Source organism: Schistocerca serialis, chromosome 7, assembly GCF_023864345.2.
Source record: "Schistocerca serialis cubense isolate TAMUIC-IGC-003099 chromosome 7, iqSchSeri2.2, whole genome shotgun sequence".
In the NCBI taxonomy this organism is placed as follows: domain Eukaryota; kingdom Metazoa; phylum Arthropoda; class Insecta; order Orthoptera; family Acrididae; genus Schistocerca; species Schistocerca serialis.
Genome location: NC_064644.1, coordinates 585,159,580 through 585,174,240, shown reverse-complemented (window position 1 = coordinate 585,174,240; position 14,661 = coordinate 585,159,580). Strand labels below are relative to the sequence as shown.

The 14,661-nt window shown below is 39.1% G+C and overlaps 1 protein-coding gene across 1 annotated transcript; it reads right to left on the bottom strand.

Annotated features, from left to right (window-relative positions):
• Nucleotides 1–4,797: 4,797 nt before the first annotated feature.
• Nucleotides 4,798–14,410, bottom strand: LOC126412760 (polyubiquitin-A). The gene is made up of 3 exons (XM_050082511.1): nt 14,286–14,410; nt 13,917–14,110; nt 4,798–7,724 (listed from the first exon to the last, which is right to left on the bottom strand). Exons 2-3 carry the CDS (start codon nt 14,104–14,106, stop codon nt 4,945–4,947), a joined length of 2,970 nt encoding a protein of 989 aa, XP_049938468.1. The 5' UTR covers nt 14,107–14,110; nt 14,286–14,410; the 3' UTR covers nt 4,798–4,944.
• Between the last annotated feature and the right edge of the window lie 251 nt (nt 14,411–14,661).

Sequence of the window (14,661 nt, the reverse complement as noted above, 5' to 3'; positions counted from 1 at the left end):
AATTGACACTCTTAATATTTTTTTTAAATATTACTATCCCCTAATCTGAATTCTCTAAGTAATCTTTCGCTACATAGTATATAATATTTTTTACAATTACACTTTTACTGCTTTTCAAGTAGATACCACACAATTCCACTCTGATAGAAATTTATGTTTAGCAAGGTATGCAGCAGAACTGTGAAGTTTGGAAGTTGAGGGGTACTTGCAAAAGTAAGGCTATAAGGATGAGGAATTCCTGGATCAGTCAGTACACTATTTTGCCCATCAACAGCAAAGTTCCAACTTTCAGTCCCGGCCCAGACCACAATCTTGATTGCTAGACAGTTTCTCTCATTGACTACTTCCCTTATACCTAGTCCTTTGTTCAGCAATATTTTTTTTAGTCAGTCATGTCGAAAGGCCATAACGTCTACAAATATGCTTGTAACACAATTATTCTTGTCAAGAGCCTGGGGTACTACTTTTGTAAACTCTGTTGTAATCAATATTGTATTTCTGCTAGGTCACAAGCCAAACTGTACATTTAAGAATTTATTCAGGTAACTGTCATGCTTGGTTCTAACATTTTCGAAAACAGTATAAGAAGGAAACCAGATGGCAGATTTTATTATTTTCCACAAAAGGGACAGAACCTTACCTATCTTCACCTAAGATACTCTGGAAAAGTATCTGAACTAAAAGACATACGAGGCACAGAGCGAGAGTGGACTAACCCACCTTTGTTGCCATATTACGTGATCTGCATGAAATTATGCTTATGTGAAGCATAAAAACCTTACAAAACCACATATTTAAATCCTGTGTGGTAAACTTATACAAGGGGCCAATTACTACTTCTTGCGCTGAGCCTTTGTCACATTTTCATGGAGTGGACTGTGATTCATTAGTCCACTGCTGCACCGACACCACTTCCATGAACCACCTCCGGCATTCTCCATGCCCAGTCATGCCCAGCGTGATGCGACAATGTTGCCTTGAGTAGCAGTCGCTATCGCAGTATTTGTGACACTCCGCATTGCTTCACATCATGGAATCGAATAGTGCAGGCGTAGTGTGTTGGTTGGGTGACAGTTATTGACATTACAATGATGGATCGAAACACACAACCTAAAACTACAGAGGAACAATTACAAGGTATGTTATTGTTTGTGTGTGCTATCGTATTGTGTAGCGATAATACGAAAATATTGATTCCTATACGTTTGACATTGAACTTCATAGAGATGCTTCAATTGGAGGATCGATGTTAACGACAGTTTGGACATGTCCTCAATACGAGTACCATCTGCATCCTCATCATCCCCTGATAATGTGGACAGTATGAAAAGCAAAAAGCGTTTGAGGAAAGACAGATTGGAAGCTGAATGTAAGAAATAAGAGACAAGCCAAAGGGAAAGAATACGTACATGGTAAGGCCAAGATTACACCTCAAAAAGAATGCCAAATGGGACCATGTTCTTGTATGAAGCAATGCCTCCTAAAAATAAGTGCAGACAGGCAGTGAAAAATATTTAATGATTATTGTGGATTGGCGAACTTCGATTTGCAATCGGCCTTTCTATTTAACAGTATCCGTGTTTCATTCCTTTCTCGACAGGGAAATACCAGGCAATACTTTTTGCTTGATATTCATGGTAATGATGTGCAAGTGTGCAAATATTTTTTCAGAACACATTGGCAGTATGCGATTGCAGTCTTTCTCAGCGTATTCCAATGATGAATTATTCTCGGGTTATCAGCTGATTGGTGGCGGCATCTTGTCACAACATTTTAACTTGTTTCGTACCCATCACCAGCGAAGACGATGGGTACAAAACTCATCGAAACATTGCGACAAGATGACACCACCAATCGGCTCATAACCAGAGAATAATTCATCACATTGGCAGAATGTGCAGGACAAACAGACAGAATATTGAAACAGAAAGGTGTTAGCGCAACTGCTCCACTTGACTGACGAGGACGATGTGAATCTGCATAATATAGCTAAAGTGTTTTGTTGACAAATTTCCAGTGTATGAAAGTCACTATGCCATACACAAATCGAGTAGGAAATATTTGGCACCTGATTTAAGTATCAGTATTATGTATTCATTATACTGCAAAGAAACAGTGTACCCAGTATCCGATAATATATTTCGCAAAACCTTCAATGAATAGTTTAATTTATCTTTCCACCCACCTATATCAGATTCGTGTACGAAATGAGATTCTTTCCAGATCAAAATAATGGCCTTACCAAACGACAGCTCGTTCATCTCTCAGAAAGACGAACATTTGAGAAAAGCTGATTGTGCACGTAAAGGCTTGCAGAACGATACTTACCCTTTTTTCAACAAAAAACACTTCAAAGGAATATTACTTGCCACAAAATATTGTTTGATCAAACCAAAGTAGAGTGGTTCAGGATTCAGTGGCTACTATTGTGGAAAAGCTGCCTTTTGATATACTTTTTAAATATTCCAATGAAACAGGTGACATGATGACTTTATAAATGTGTCCAAAAGAACGGAGTTTAGAACGGCTGTATCCAGAACGTAATGCAACGAGTGAACTGAAGAAGAAAGATTTACAGAGTTTACTGGATTTCATTCAAACAGTTCACCATGATTTTTATAAGAACCTGGGGACAGCCGTTGCAGAGCGTGCAAATATGTTGTCCATGTCGTATCATGATAGTGAAGATTATGATGTGCAATAACAGTTTGTGGAAACCATTGTTGCACTATTTCATGACATTGTTTCTTAAAGCTGTTCAATGATGTAAACAAACTATAGCTCCTATACATCTAAAATAGTATATAAAGGACAGTAACTATTTGCAAATGAGTATGTTTTATTCCATTCATCTTTGTACCTGCTTATTCCATTTGTTTCATGTATATTACTTTACTTTCTTTTATAATGTCTATGTTTTCATACTCAGTTTGCAAAGTACACAATCTGAGATGCGTTTGAATCCAAAAGTAAATGTAAATGCTTTTGTGAAAGAGGCTATACAGCTAATGGAACAATGACTATCTGCTAAAAATCCACATTATGTGTAATGCAAAAGTGGACTAACCCACATAAAAATCTGGAATTTCAAAGGTCAAGATGTAAGTTGGTGGTATAATCCACTTAAGAGACCTGCACTACTGCTAAAAGTTGTAATGAACCATGACTGGGTAAAGAACAGGGTGTGTTTGCTAAATCCAGTATCTTTCTACCTCGATAATCTGTTGGAGGAATGTTGGGGTTAGTCCACTATTGCTCTCGGTGCCTCATATGTGCATCACATTGATTGCCAAAGGTCACCAGGAGATTCTACAAAGGTAGAGGCCTGACAATGTGCTCACTTGCAGCCACATGCTCCAATAAAACAAGACATTCAAAACATTGATCAGTATATTCTACCCAATTTCCTGTACCCAGGCATCAACTCAACCAAGAAACACAAACAATGCACAGAACACCACCAATGATAGAGCATGTGGCCACCAGCTGCCTAGTGTCTGTCCAACATGTTAACAGTATTCCATCCACATGGTGGGTTGCATTTTCATTACTGCTCCACTGGTCATCCTAGGTTCTACATCTGTCTCAGTGGAACTTTGTTGCAGTTTCCGGGTACCTGAAATTCTCATTAAAAAAATGTTGCTACTTTTTTGCACATTTGAAATCAATAATTCCCATCTTCAATGTTTTGTTACGTAATTGCCTGCGTTCACCAGTTTAATGACGTCAGTACTTCTTTACACACATTTATCAATCTCTGCTGTTTTTGAAACCACATTACAAAATGAGAAAATAATGGGCAATTTATATGTTGTATTGACATTTCCCCATGTGTAAATAGTTTTAAGTGCAAAGATCCTTTTTTGCCTCCATTTATGTCTACAAAACTACCTTCCAAGATATTTTTTTGTCTTGGGCACACACAATATGAAGATTCTTTAATGCTGCATATTCTGAAGCTTTGGAAGTGGCTTGGCTCATGTCAATGTTAAATACAGAACACTGTATCACCCATGATACGCTTCCTCCCCCTCCCCCCCCCCCCCTCCAACTAGACTAACAGGTCACTTTGTTAATGAAGGTTATTATACTCTCATCAGTTACGCAACAGTCCACTACTGTTGAATTTGAGCAATAACTTCCTATTATTTCCAACATCCTGCATAACACTCCCAACAGATCCAGCAATTTAATACAATCATTGTGTTAAACCAAACATATCTTATTTTAGGATGTATAGCTTCTCTACACAGTGTATCAAAGGCTAGTTTTGTGCAAAGTATTTCACACATTACATTAAAATGTATTTTATACACTTAATAACAAAATTAACAACCTAGTACTTAGGCTATCTCACCTAAACCAGTGGAACAGCAGCGAAGTTAACTTTCCTAAATTAATTTTGTCTGCATGCATTTTCTTCTTACATCCTGTAATTTTAAAAATGGTATGGGGAACAAAATTAATATTCTCAGCTTAAGTAAAACAAAGGTGTCCCTTTTAATTTGCAGTTGAGTATTTGCTGCAGCCAAATCAAGTTTTTCCTGGTTTGTCAAGGATACTGCACTCTAGATATCTGAACCTGTGCTAAATTCAACAAGACATTTATTTGAATATGGTGTGCACATGCCTAGTTCTCAATAATACACTAGAATCAGAACAAAAGCAAGACCACGTAGAAAGTAGGTTTATGTATTTCTTAATTTGTCACAAAGGTTTTCAAATACAAACTTATCCTCACTGATTATACACAATTTTGACACCAACGAGTGGCAACAGGTTAAAGAAAACAATATGTAGCAAACGATTTCAATACAGGTTTATTAGAAATTCAGTTCAGCAACCATTACAGTAAAAAAAAATTCAAAATTTAAGAAATTTAATACTTTTGGCATAAAACATTTTTTTGCAGTCAACTTTAAATTTGAGAACACTTTCCATCTATCAATATCCACCTCTCAAACGAAGTACCAAGTGAAGGGTGGATTCTTTTTGAATATTGTAGTCTGAAAGTGTGCGCCCATCTTCCAATTGTTTGCCTGCGAAGATAAGTCGCTGTTGATCTGGGGGGATGCCTTCCTTATCTTGGATCTTTGCTTTCACATTCTCTATGGTGTCAGAAGCTTCCACCTCCAGCGTAATGGTCTTCCCAGTAAGTGTCTTCACAAAAATCTGCATACCACCACGCAGCCTCAACACAAGATGCAGAGTAGATTCCTTCTGAATGTTGTAGTCAGACAGGGTTCTTCCATCTTCCAGCTGCTTACCAGCAAAGATCAGACGCTGCTGGTCTGGAGGGATGCCTTCCTTATCTTGAATCTTTGCCTTCACATTTTCAATTGTGTCTGATGCCTCCACTTCCAAAGTAATTGTTTTACCAGTCAGGGTCTTCACAAAAATTTGCATACCTCCTCGAAGCCTCAGCACTAGATGTAGTGTAGATTCCTTTTGGATATTGTAGTCTGACAATGTTCTTCCATCTTCCAGCTGTTTGCCTGCAAAAATCAGACGTTGCTGATCTGGTGGAATACCTTCCTTATCTTGAATCTTTGCCTTCACATTCTCAATTGTATCTGATGCCTCTACCTCCAATGTAATAGTTTTACCAGTCAGAGTTTTGACAAAAATTTGCATACCACCTCGTAGCCTCAGCACAAGATGCAGTGTGGATTCTTTCTGAATGTTGTAATCAGATAATGTGCGCCCATCTTCCAGCTGTTTTCCTGCAAAGATCAATCTCTGTTGGTCTGGTGGAATGCCTTCCTTATCCTGGATCTTCGCTTTCACATTCTCAATGGTGTCCGATGCTTCCACTTCCAATGTAATGGTTTTGCCCGTCAGGGTTTTAACAAAAATCTGCATGCCACCACGCAATCTCAGCACCAAATGCAGAGTCGATTCCTTCTGAATGTTGTAGTCAGACAGGGTTCTTCCATCTTCCAGCTGCTTACCAGCAAAAATCAGACGTTGCTGGTCTGGTGGAATACCTTCTTTGTCCTGAATCTTTGCTTTCACATTTTCAATCGTGTCTGATGCTTCTACTTCGAGTGTAATGGTTTTACCAGTGAGAGTCTTCACAAAAATTTGCATACCACCACGAAGTCTTAGCACCAGATGCAGTGTGGATTCTTTCTGAATGTTGTAATCAGACAATGTACGACCATCTTCAAGCTGCTTTCCTGCAAAGATCAGCCTCTGTTGGTCTGGTGGAATGCCTTCCTTATCCTGGATCTTCGCCTTCACATTCTCAATGGTGTCCGATGCTTCCACTTCCAATGTAATGGTTTTGCCTGTCAGGGTTTTAACAAAAATCTGCATGCCACCACGCAATCTCAGCACCAAATGCAGAGTCGATTCCTTCTGAATGTTGTAATCAGACAGGGTACGCCCATCTTCCAACTGCTTACCAGCAAAAATCAGACGTTGCTGGTCTGGTGGAATACCTTCTTTGTCCTGAATCTTTGCTTTCACATTTTCAATCGTGTCTGATGCTTCTACTTCGAGTGTAATGGTTTTACCAGTGAGAGTCTTCACAAAAATTTGCATACCACCACGCAGCCTCAGCACCAGATGCAGAGTAGATTCCTTCTGAATGTTGTAGTCAGACAGGGTTCGCCCATCTTCCAACTGCTTACCAGCAAAGATGAGACGCTGCTGGTCTGGTGGAATACCTTCTTTGTCCTGTATCTTTGCCTTTACATTCTCAATAGTGTCTGAGGCTTCCACCTCCAGGGTAATGGTCTTTCCAGTGAGAGTCTTCACAAAAATCTGCATTCCTCCTCTAAGTCTGAGGACAAGATGAAGAGTGGATTCCTTCTGAATGTTGTAATCTGACAAGGTACGACCATCCTCCAATTGCTTTCCAGCAAATATCAGTCTCTGTTGATCAGGTGGGATTCCTTCTTTGTCTTGAATCTTTGCCTTCACATTCTCAATAGTGTCAGAGGCTTCAACTTCCAAGGTTATTGTCTTTCCGGTTAGAGTCTTCACAAAGATCTGCATACCACCTCTCAATCTCAGTACCAGATGCAATGTGGATTCTTTCTGGATATTGTAATCTGAAAGAGTTCTCCCATCTTCGAGTTGTTTTCCAGCAAAAATCAAACGTTGCTGATCAGGTGGGATACCTTCTTTATCCTGAATTTTTGCTTTTACATTTTCGATTGTATCAGATGCCTCTACTTCCAAAGTGATTGTTTTGCCAGTTAATGTTTTAACAAAGATCTGCATGCCACCTCTCAGTCTTAGTACCAAGTGAAGAGTGGATTCCTTCTGAATATTGTAATCGGACAGTGTGCGACCATCTTCCAGTTGCTTTCCAGCGAAGATCAGCCTCTGTTGGTCTGGTGGAATGCCCTCCTTATCTTGAATTTTTGCCTTGACATTTTCAATAGTATCAGATGCTTCAACCTCCAATGTTATAGTCTTGCCAGTGAGCGTTTTGACGAAAATCTGCATGCCACCCCTCAGCCTAAGGACAAGATGTAGTGTGGACTCTTTTTGAATATTGTAGTCTGACAATGTTCGGCCATCTTCCAGCTGCTTTCCAGCAAAGATCAGCCTCTGTTGGTCTGGTGGAATGCCCTCCTTATCCTGAATCTTGGCTTTTACATTCTCAATTGTGTCCGATGCCTCCACTTCTAGTGTAATAGTCTTGCCAGTCAGCGTCTTCACGAAGATCTGCATGCCTCCTCGCAACCTCAGCACAAGATGCAGGGTTGACTCTGTAAGAAATTTAAAGCACAATCACTTGCAATGTTCAACCAAAGCAAAGCAATTAAGTTAGAATATTTAACATTCTTCTTATACACTTCTCAGTGGCCGTACAATGTTGGATTTAACTGCTTTACAGCAGTTTGGGGGAAAGTAAATCAAAGATTGACATGCCACTGGCAAAGCACACATGTGAAGGACATTTTGCTGCAGGCATTACAGTCTACATATGCAACATTTGCTTGCATTAATTAACTGCTTTATCAAATTTTCTTTAGACAAGCAACCTGGGTACTTAAAAAGGCTGCATGGTCCTATAATAGGTTAATAACATCACTAACAATGCTTTTTCCAACACCATTTGACCAAAATTTTGACTTAACAAGCTGCACTCTAGCTTTCAACAGCATCATTGTCAAGATGAGCTTAAAACTGCCAACTAAAGGGCCTAGCGTTGTTACATTGTACAACTACAGCTTTGAACCTACCAGACGGTTAAAGTGATGCATGCTTGGAAAGAAGTTTAGCAGCCTGTAGCAGCTCTGGTCAGCATCGAGACTGCAGGTCTGGTGGTGCAGAGCCAGCACCATATGCAAGCTGCTGTTCGTATCTCCCTACAAGAATCCTCCTTTGGTTTTGATAGCTGAAGTCTTGTCACTGCCACCCCCCCCCCCCACTAAGTATGCACCCCCTCTGGTCTTTCAGTTCATTTTTATCAGCTGTTCCCTTTACAACTGACACTCTTTAACACAAATAAGCCAAAAATACTAGCACTCATTTTATTATATGTACCATGTTCAACTGAGCTCCTTCATGCAGCTTGTACTCAGTACAACACAGCAACATTACAAGTTTTCTTTAATGGTAATCATCTTTCAGGCAGGCTGTAACAGTTCGTGTTTATAGCACATGTAACTTTCTGCCCCAGGGTAGTAGCAAGCTGTTTGTTCAGGACCATTTGCTTTATAGGATGGTGACAGCTATTTTTATTTATGTGCTGAGGTTGTTATTCTCCCCCATCTTGACTGCAAATCTGTTGGTTGGCAAGCTAGCTACCGTTCTTGCATGGTTTTGTTTAGCAGAAGGCAGATCAGCTTCTGTCATACAGGAGAAACACTCACCCATACTTTAATGCCAACAGTTTGCACCACATTTAATATAAGAAAGTGGTCCCGAGTACATTAGTACTCACAGATTTCAGACTAATTGCAGCATTCAAGACCCCATGTTCAAAGAGAACAGTTACAGCAAGAGGTACTGCAAATGCTTAAGATACCACCCATGAAGTGTATCTTGTGAATATGCCAAGGTGGGCAAAGCGGACTGCCTTCCTGCCATACAGTAGGGCAGCACGTTTGCGAGTATGCTGCAGGGACTGACAGACCAGAATTTTTTGACAGCCTGTTAAGATTCAAATTGTGTTATGGTCCATTAAAGATAACATAGCTCTTCATGTGCCCAGTGTGTGTAGAGTGAACTGTAAATATGGCAACATTCGTAAAGACCGAACTTTCAGTTGCCAAATTCTTTAACTGAGCATTAAGTGACAAATTATAGCAACTTAAAATAGTTTTCTAGGGGATGTTCAGCTGTGGCAAATTTGGAATTCCATTATAAAGGAGGCAGAGATTTGAATAAACAATTTTAACAGACTAGAGGTAAACCATGGGCCACCTTGACTATTGAGTCAAAGGAGAAGTGCAGCTAAAAATTGACAAGCCCCTTCCACCTTCCGTTAGAAGTTCCAGTTGAATTGAGTTACATGGACACACTGCAAATCACCTACTAGTGCCTAGCAGAGGGTTCAAATGACCTTCACAATTATCTATTATTCCAATATCTTTATAGCATGCGGAAAGAAAGTGTACCTCTATCTGTCCGCATGAGCTCAGATTTCTCTTAATCTATTGTGGTAACAATAAAACAGAATATCTTTGCATTCGGAGGAGAAAGTGAATGGAATTTTGTCAAAAGATTCAATCGCAACAAAAAACACCTTTTTTTTTAAAGGTCTAGCCCAAATTCTAGATCACATCAGTGACCCATTCTCCTGTATATCACAACAGTATAAAATGTGCTGGCCTTCTTTGAACTTTTTAAATTTACTCCGGCAGCCATATCTGCTAAGGATCCCACACTGTGCAGCAGTATTCTAAAAGAGGACAGACAAGTTTAGTGTAGGCACTCTCTTTAGTAGATCCGTTACATTTTCGAAGTGTCCTGCCAATAAAATGAAGTCTTTGGTATTAATCTCTCAATTGCTGCCGATATTTCTTTTAATTCAAGCCACGTCTCGTCTACACTTGATATTAATTTGCCTCCAAGAAACGCACCAAATGACTTGCCTGCCTTTTGAGTAGGTATATTTTAGTTTATTTTTAGAGGATGTGGGTGTTACAACATTCAATCTTACTACAAGGAGCTGCCTAATTCAACTTTCCACACATGCATCACTTGGGCCCCTACAGAAAGTTCTGGATACTACAATCTCAATAAATGGTAGTTTTATGTAGACATGCCACCACGAAAGACTAAACAGCAATATTTTTCTTGTGGTCTATTAATACAGCACTGTATGTACACCATAGAGGGGCACTCAACCTGGCATTCCTGATGGCTATGTTTTATGAAGCAGTCTATCAACTGTCAAAATAACAGCTTGTCACGAAAGCAGTTTAAAGTTTGTTGCAAATTTTTGCAGCAGAGGGCTGTTTCTCAAAAATGGTGGCAATTGCAAATAGTAACGTTTCCAGGTTGCAGGGCACTGTTTCCATTAAACACAAAGCCAGCGCATAATGTGAAATATCAGAAACTATAGTAAATATTTGCAATGGACAATGAAAAATTGTAAAAATGAAATCGAGCCAAATGTTTCATTTTCCATATGTGGCTGGCAATGCTTCGAGCTATCTAAAACACTAGTGCCACGAAGTATTAACTTAAGATAGTCCGAATTATTCCTGTCACCCTTGTTCATTATTATGTAATTTTAAACACTGATCATATGCATATCCTGACCAGTCTGGTCAATATGCAACCAATTTTGTGATTGGAGGGCATGGTGGAAAGTTACACTTAAAATCTAACATTTTGAATATTCATTTTTGCATATTTTCAGCCCTCTGAACAGTAGATAGTAACAATTACTGATAACACTTTTCAGTGCATGAGAAAATTTCGTAATCCCGTTTCAAATTTGACGTGAAGTGTCCATACAGCACACCCTCTCTTTCATTACAATGACCACACAAGACCGCTATACTGCCAAAAATCTAGACGGATAGGATTCTAGATAACAAGCTTTATAGAGCTTCCACAAAAATTCTGAAGATTATCTTTAGCCACAAGCACTACTTCGTTTGAGGCTGGTATTGCTGCCAACATTTATGGTCTATGTAGTAAATGCCTGAACATTTATAAATCCTCACACCTTCCATAACCATCATTCATGAACACGTTTTTACAACAATGTATCACCGAGGGGATTGATATTACATCAAGGTAGATTAAATTATTGCAAGGTTGGGGCACAACTGTCCCCTTTTAAAGATTAGCAGGAGAGAAAAATACTCTCTTTTATAAGAAGGCTACAATGCAAGCATGAACACAAAGAGCATTGAACATATGAGAGCTCAAAAGAATTTTATTAAGTGTTTTGGAATAACCAGAAGAAACTTTCATGATCAGATGGAAAAAAAGTCCAACATCCTTTCATATGCTCTGAGGAATTTTACTGCTCTGTCAACTCCAAAATTCAACACAAAGGAAAGCCCATCTATACAATGGCAACATAGTAACAACATATCAACAAAAAAAACCACCATAGTGTGCAGTGAAAAGAAGCTACAGATATTCAACATATCCTATGTGCCTAACACAGGAAATTCTTTAGTAGGCTTTCCTAGTCACAATCTGTGACTAAATTACAATGTTAAGGTAATTTACTGTCCACTATGGTGTCAAATGGCATTGGTATTAATGTTTGAAGGATTACTATACCAAAATTACATTTTAACCATACTTCATATGGTCAACACCCCAATCATTTTTGCAAATGCTGACTAACAACGGCATCACTCAAGAGAGCCAGTGTTCTAAATCATTTCATTTGCTCCTTGAAAATGAAGTAAATTCCTACAATATACACTATTTCATTCAAATTTTACAATGACCCTGAAGTGCATTTGCATTGGGCAACATCCATTAAAGGCAACCAGAAATTAAACCAGTTTACAGTGAATGAACTGCGTATTACAAAGCCCGTGGTTGTATGTGGTAATCCTAGCTTTACAACATATGCAACAAACTGAAAAGTTTCGTCAGAATTGAAATTTTTCCTCCAACGAAAATCCCCAGATATGACTTAGTTCATTTCAAATCTCCAGACGCTCATGACAAAGCTGGCCAATTCCTCTGCCCTTCTTATAATATAACCTTTCTGAACAGAGAAAACAATGCTCTATTTCCAAACTGCCTGTTGAGCCAAATTGGTAACACTACAAAACAATGTTGTCAACCATCAACTTCTGTGGTTCCCATTTGTTGACAACTCAAATAACAAGAACCTTTTCAACTTAAGAAAACACCAAGATATGAGTGCTGACAATGGGAAAACATACAGCTACCCTACTCCGTGTTAGTAGAGCACATAAAAACAGTTTAACAGTATTCTGTTGAACGTCCAACTTAGGCCGATTTCCACGGTAAATAGAAGCGGAAGTCCTGGAAAGCTCAATACTGACTAATGTCAGACAAAACTGGGCTTAGTTGCTATTGGACTCACTGAAATCTTGGCTGTGGTGTTAAGACTGATCTTTAATGCAGCATGAGCTCTTAAGATATGTTACAATCTAACAATTTGGTAGCAAGTTGGCAAAGCCATCCAATGTGAAAGTGGAACATATGATTGTTAACAAACCAACCAGTCTACATCATGCTGAAAAATGCAAAGGGGTTTCCAATACGCAACTTTTAACTGAAGGTCAGTGTGGAAGGGATGATTACATTGGTGAGTACACCAAGAACTGCAAATTAATAACATTCACAGTTTCTTTGGATCAAACAAATCAATGCTCAGAACTAGTCACATTATGTCCTGTGTACGACCTCTCAAACTGGCACCAGTGTCTTTAGCTATAGCTTCAATTACCATTAGACAAACCTGTGCCACTATGCAAGCCAAAACAATTACTGTCATATGTGACCCACATTAAATATGTGTAAATTTCAGAAATTACTGTATTGGTTGTCAACTACAAAACATAACCCAGCCACTTTTACACTTAATTCATTGTCTTCTGCATCACATTGTAGAACACATCCAGAAACTTCACAAAACAGAATAGGTAACATTACTGGGATGCTTTAAACTTTCAAAAATTGAGGTTAAATTTTATTTACCACAAGCAGCGGCGTGAAGTGCTGTTGGCAACGACAGTGGGGTGCCAGGTATAACGTTTAAATAAAGGCAAACTATTTGCTATGAAATTTTCACTTTACTAGAATAATTTGCAGGGTGAACAAAGGCACAAGAAGTTCCGTCAACCATAGCGCAAGACCAGCATTAATTATTTTAGTTCATGGCTGTTCGTTGCCAGTTATCAGCACGCTATGCCGCTACTTCCGTTAAGTAAAATTTTACCCAGATTAAAGTTTCCGAGAGTACCGACATAAAGATACTTAACAGCGGTCCACCAATACAGCGCTCTACATGACTAAGCAACGCGCAATACGAATCTCTTCAGTATTCTTTACTGACCGCACAACACGTTCTTTGCGCAACATCGCCTAACATTACAAGCACGTACAGGTAATTTAAGCTTTCTACATTTCGGACATCGTTTCACCCAGATTTACCTGCACAGTTGCCCAATATCTACGTCAGCGTCATATTTCGTAATAAAAAATTAAACTTGCAACGTAAATTCAGAGAAGCTATGTCACAAGACTGTCCTGTCATGAAGCATTAATACCGAGACACTAAGAATTTATTGTTAAAATTCATATATACCCGCCACACACATACAACCACTACTACTTATCTTAAAATTCAAGCAATATTCGAGTAAAAACTGGTTTAGAACACACCCAGCCCAATAGTTGAAGTGATAAATACCGATCTGCCTAAAAGTCGGAAGAGTAAGGCGTACGCTGCAGATTACGCAAAACGGTAATAAGGAAAAAAACACTAACACGAAACTTACCTTTCTGGATGTTGTAGTCTGACAATGTCCTGCCATCTTCCAGTTGTTTCCCAGCGAAAATCAGTCTCTGCTGGTCAGGAGGAATCCCTTCTTTGTCTTGAATTTTGGCTTTCACATTTTCAATAGTATCAGAGGCTTCAACCTCCAATGTGATTGTTTTCCCAGTCAATGTTTTAACGAAGATCTGCATGTTTCTGGAAAAAGATATCAGTTCCGTAACTATTATGCCAAGATGGCGCATGCGACATTCGAAGAGCAAAGCGTTGAAAACCAGACCAACATATACTCCTAAACGCCTTAAAAAAATGTTTTAACACATTCAAATAATGCACCACTAGCAACAGAATTTCCTACGCATCCTTAGCTTACCTGACAGTATTATAAGACTGCCTTCCGATAAGGAACTGCTCTCCCAATAACACTATCGAACAATCACAGCGAACTGCTCTTGCAGTGTAATGGCTGCTGAGCTGCTGTTCCTCCTTGTATAGGCGAGCAAGACGTCTCTCATTGGTCGAACCGTACTCACGTGACGCTTTCGTCCCTACTCTGCAATGACGTCAGTATCTCATACCAACATTGATATACAGATGTTCCTAACGCGGACTACAAGATTACCCTAACGTCCAACGTCACTCCGTACTTATTATGTTGGCAATGAAAATGACGAGGCGAATTGCGGTCAACTGTCAACGAACTAAATGCGTAGTAACAGACAGCACTTGACAAAAAATTATTCTGGAAT

Bases quoted from the DNA above. Each gene is read 5' to 3' on its own strand.
- LOC126412760 (XM_050082511.1), bottom strand. From the start codon at position 14,106: ATGCAGATCTTCGTTAAAACATTGACTGGGAAAACAATCACATTGGAG. The intron at 7,725-13,916 runs GTAAGTTTCGTG...AATTTCTTACAG, and splicing joins AGACTACAACATCCAGAAAG to AGTCAACCCTGCATCTTGTG.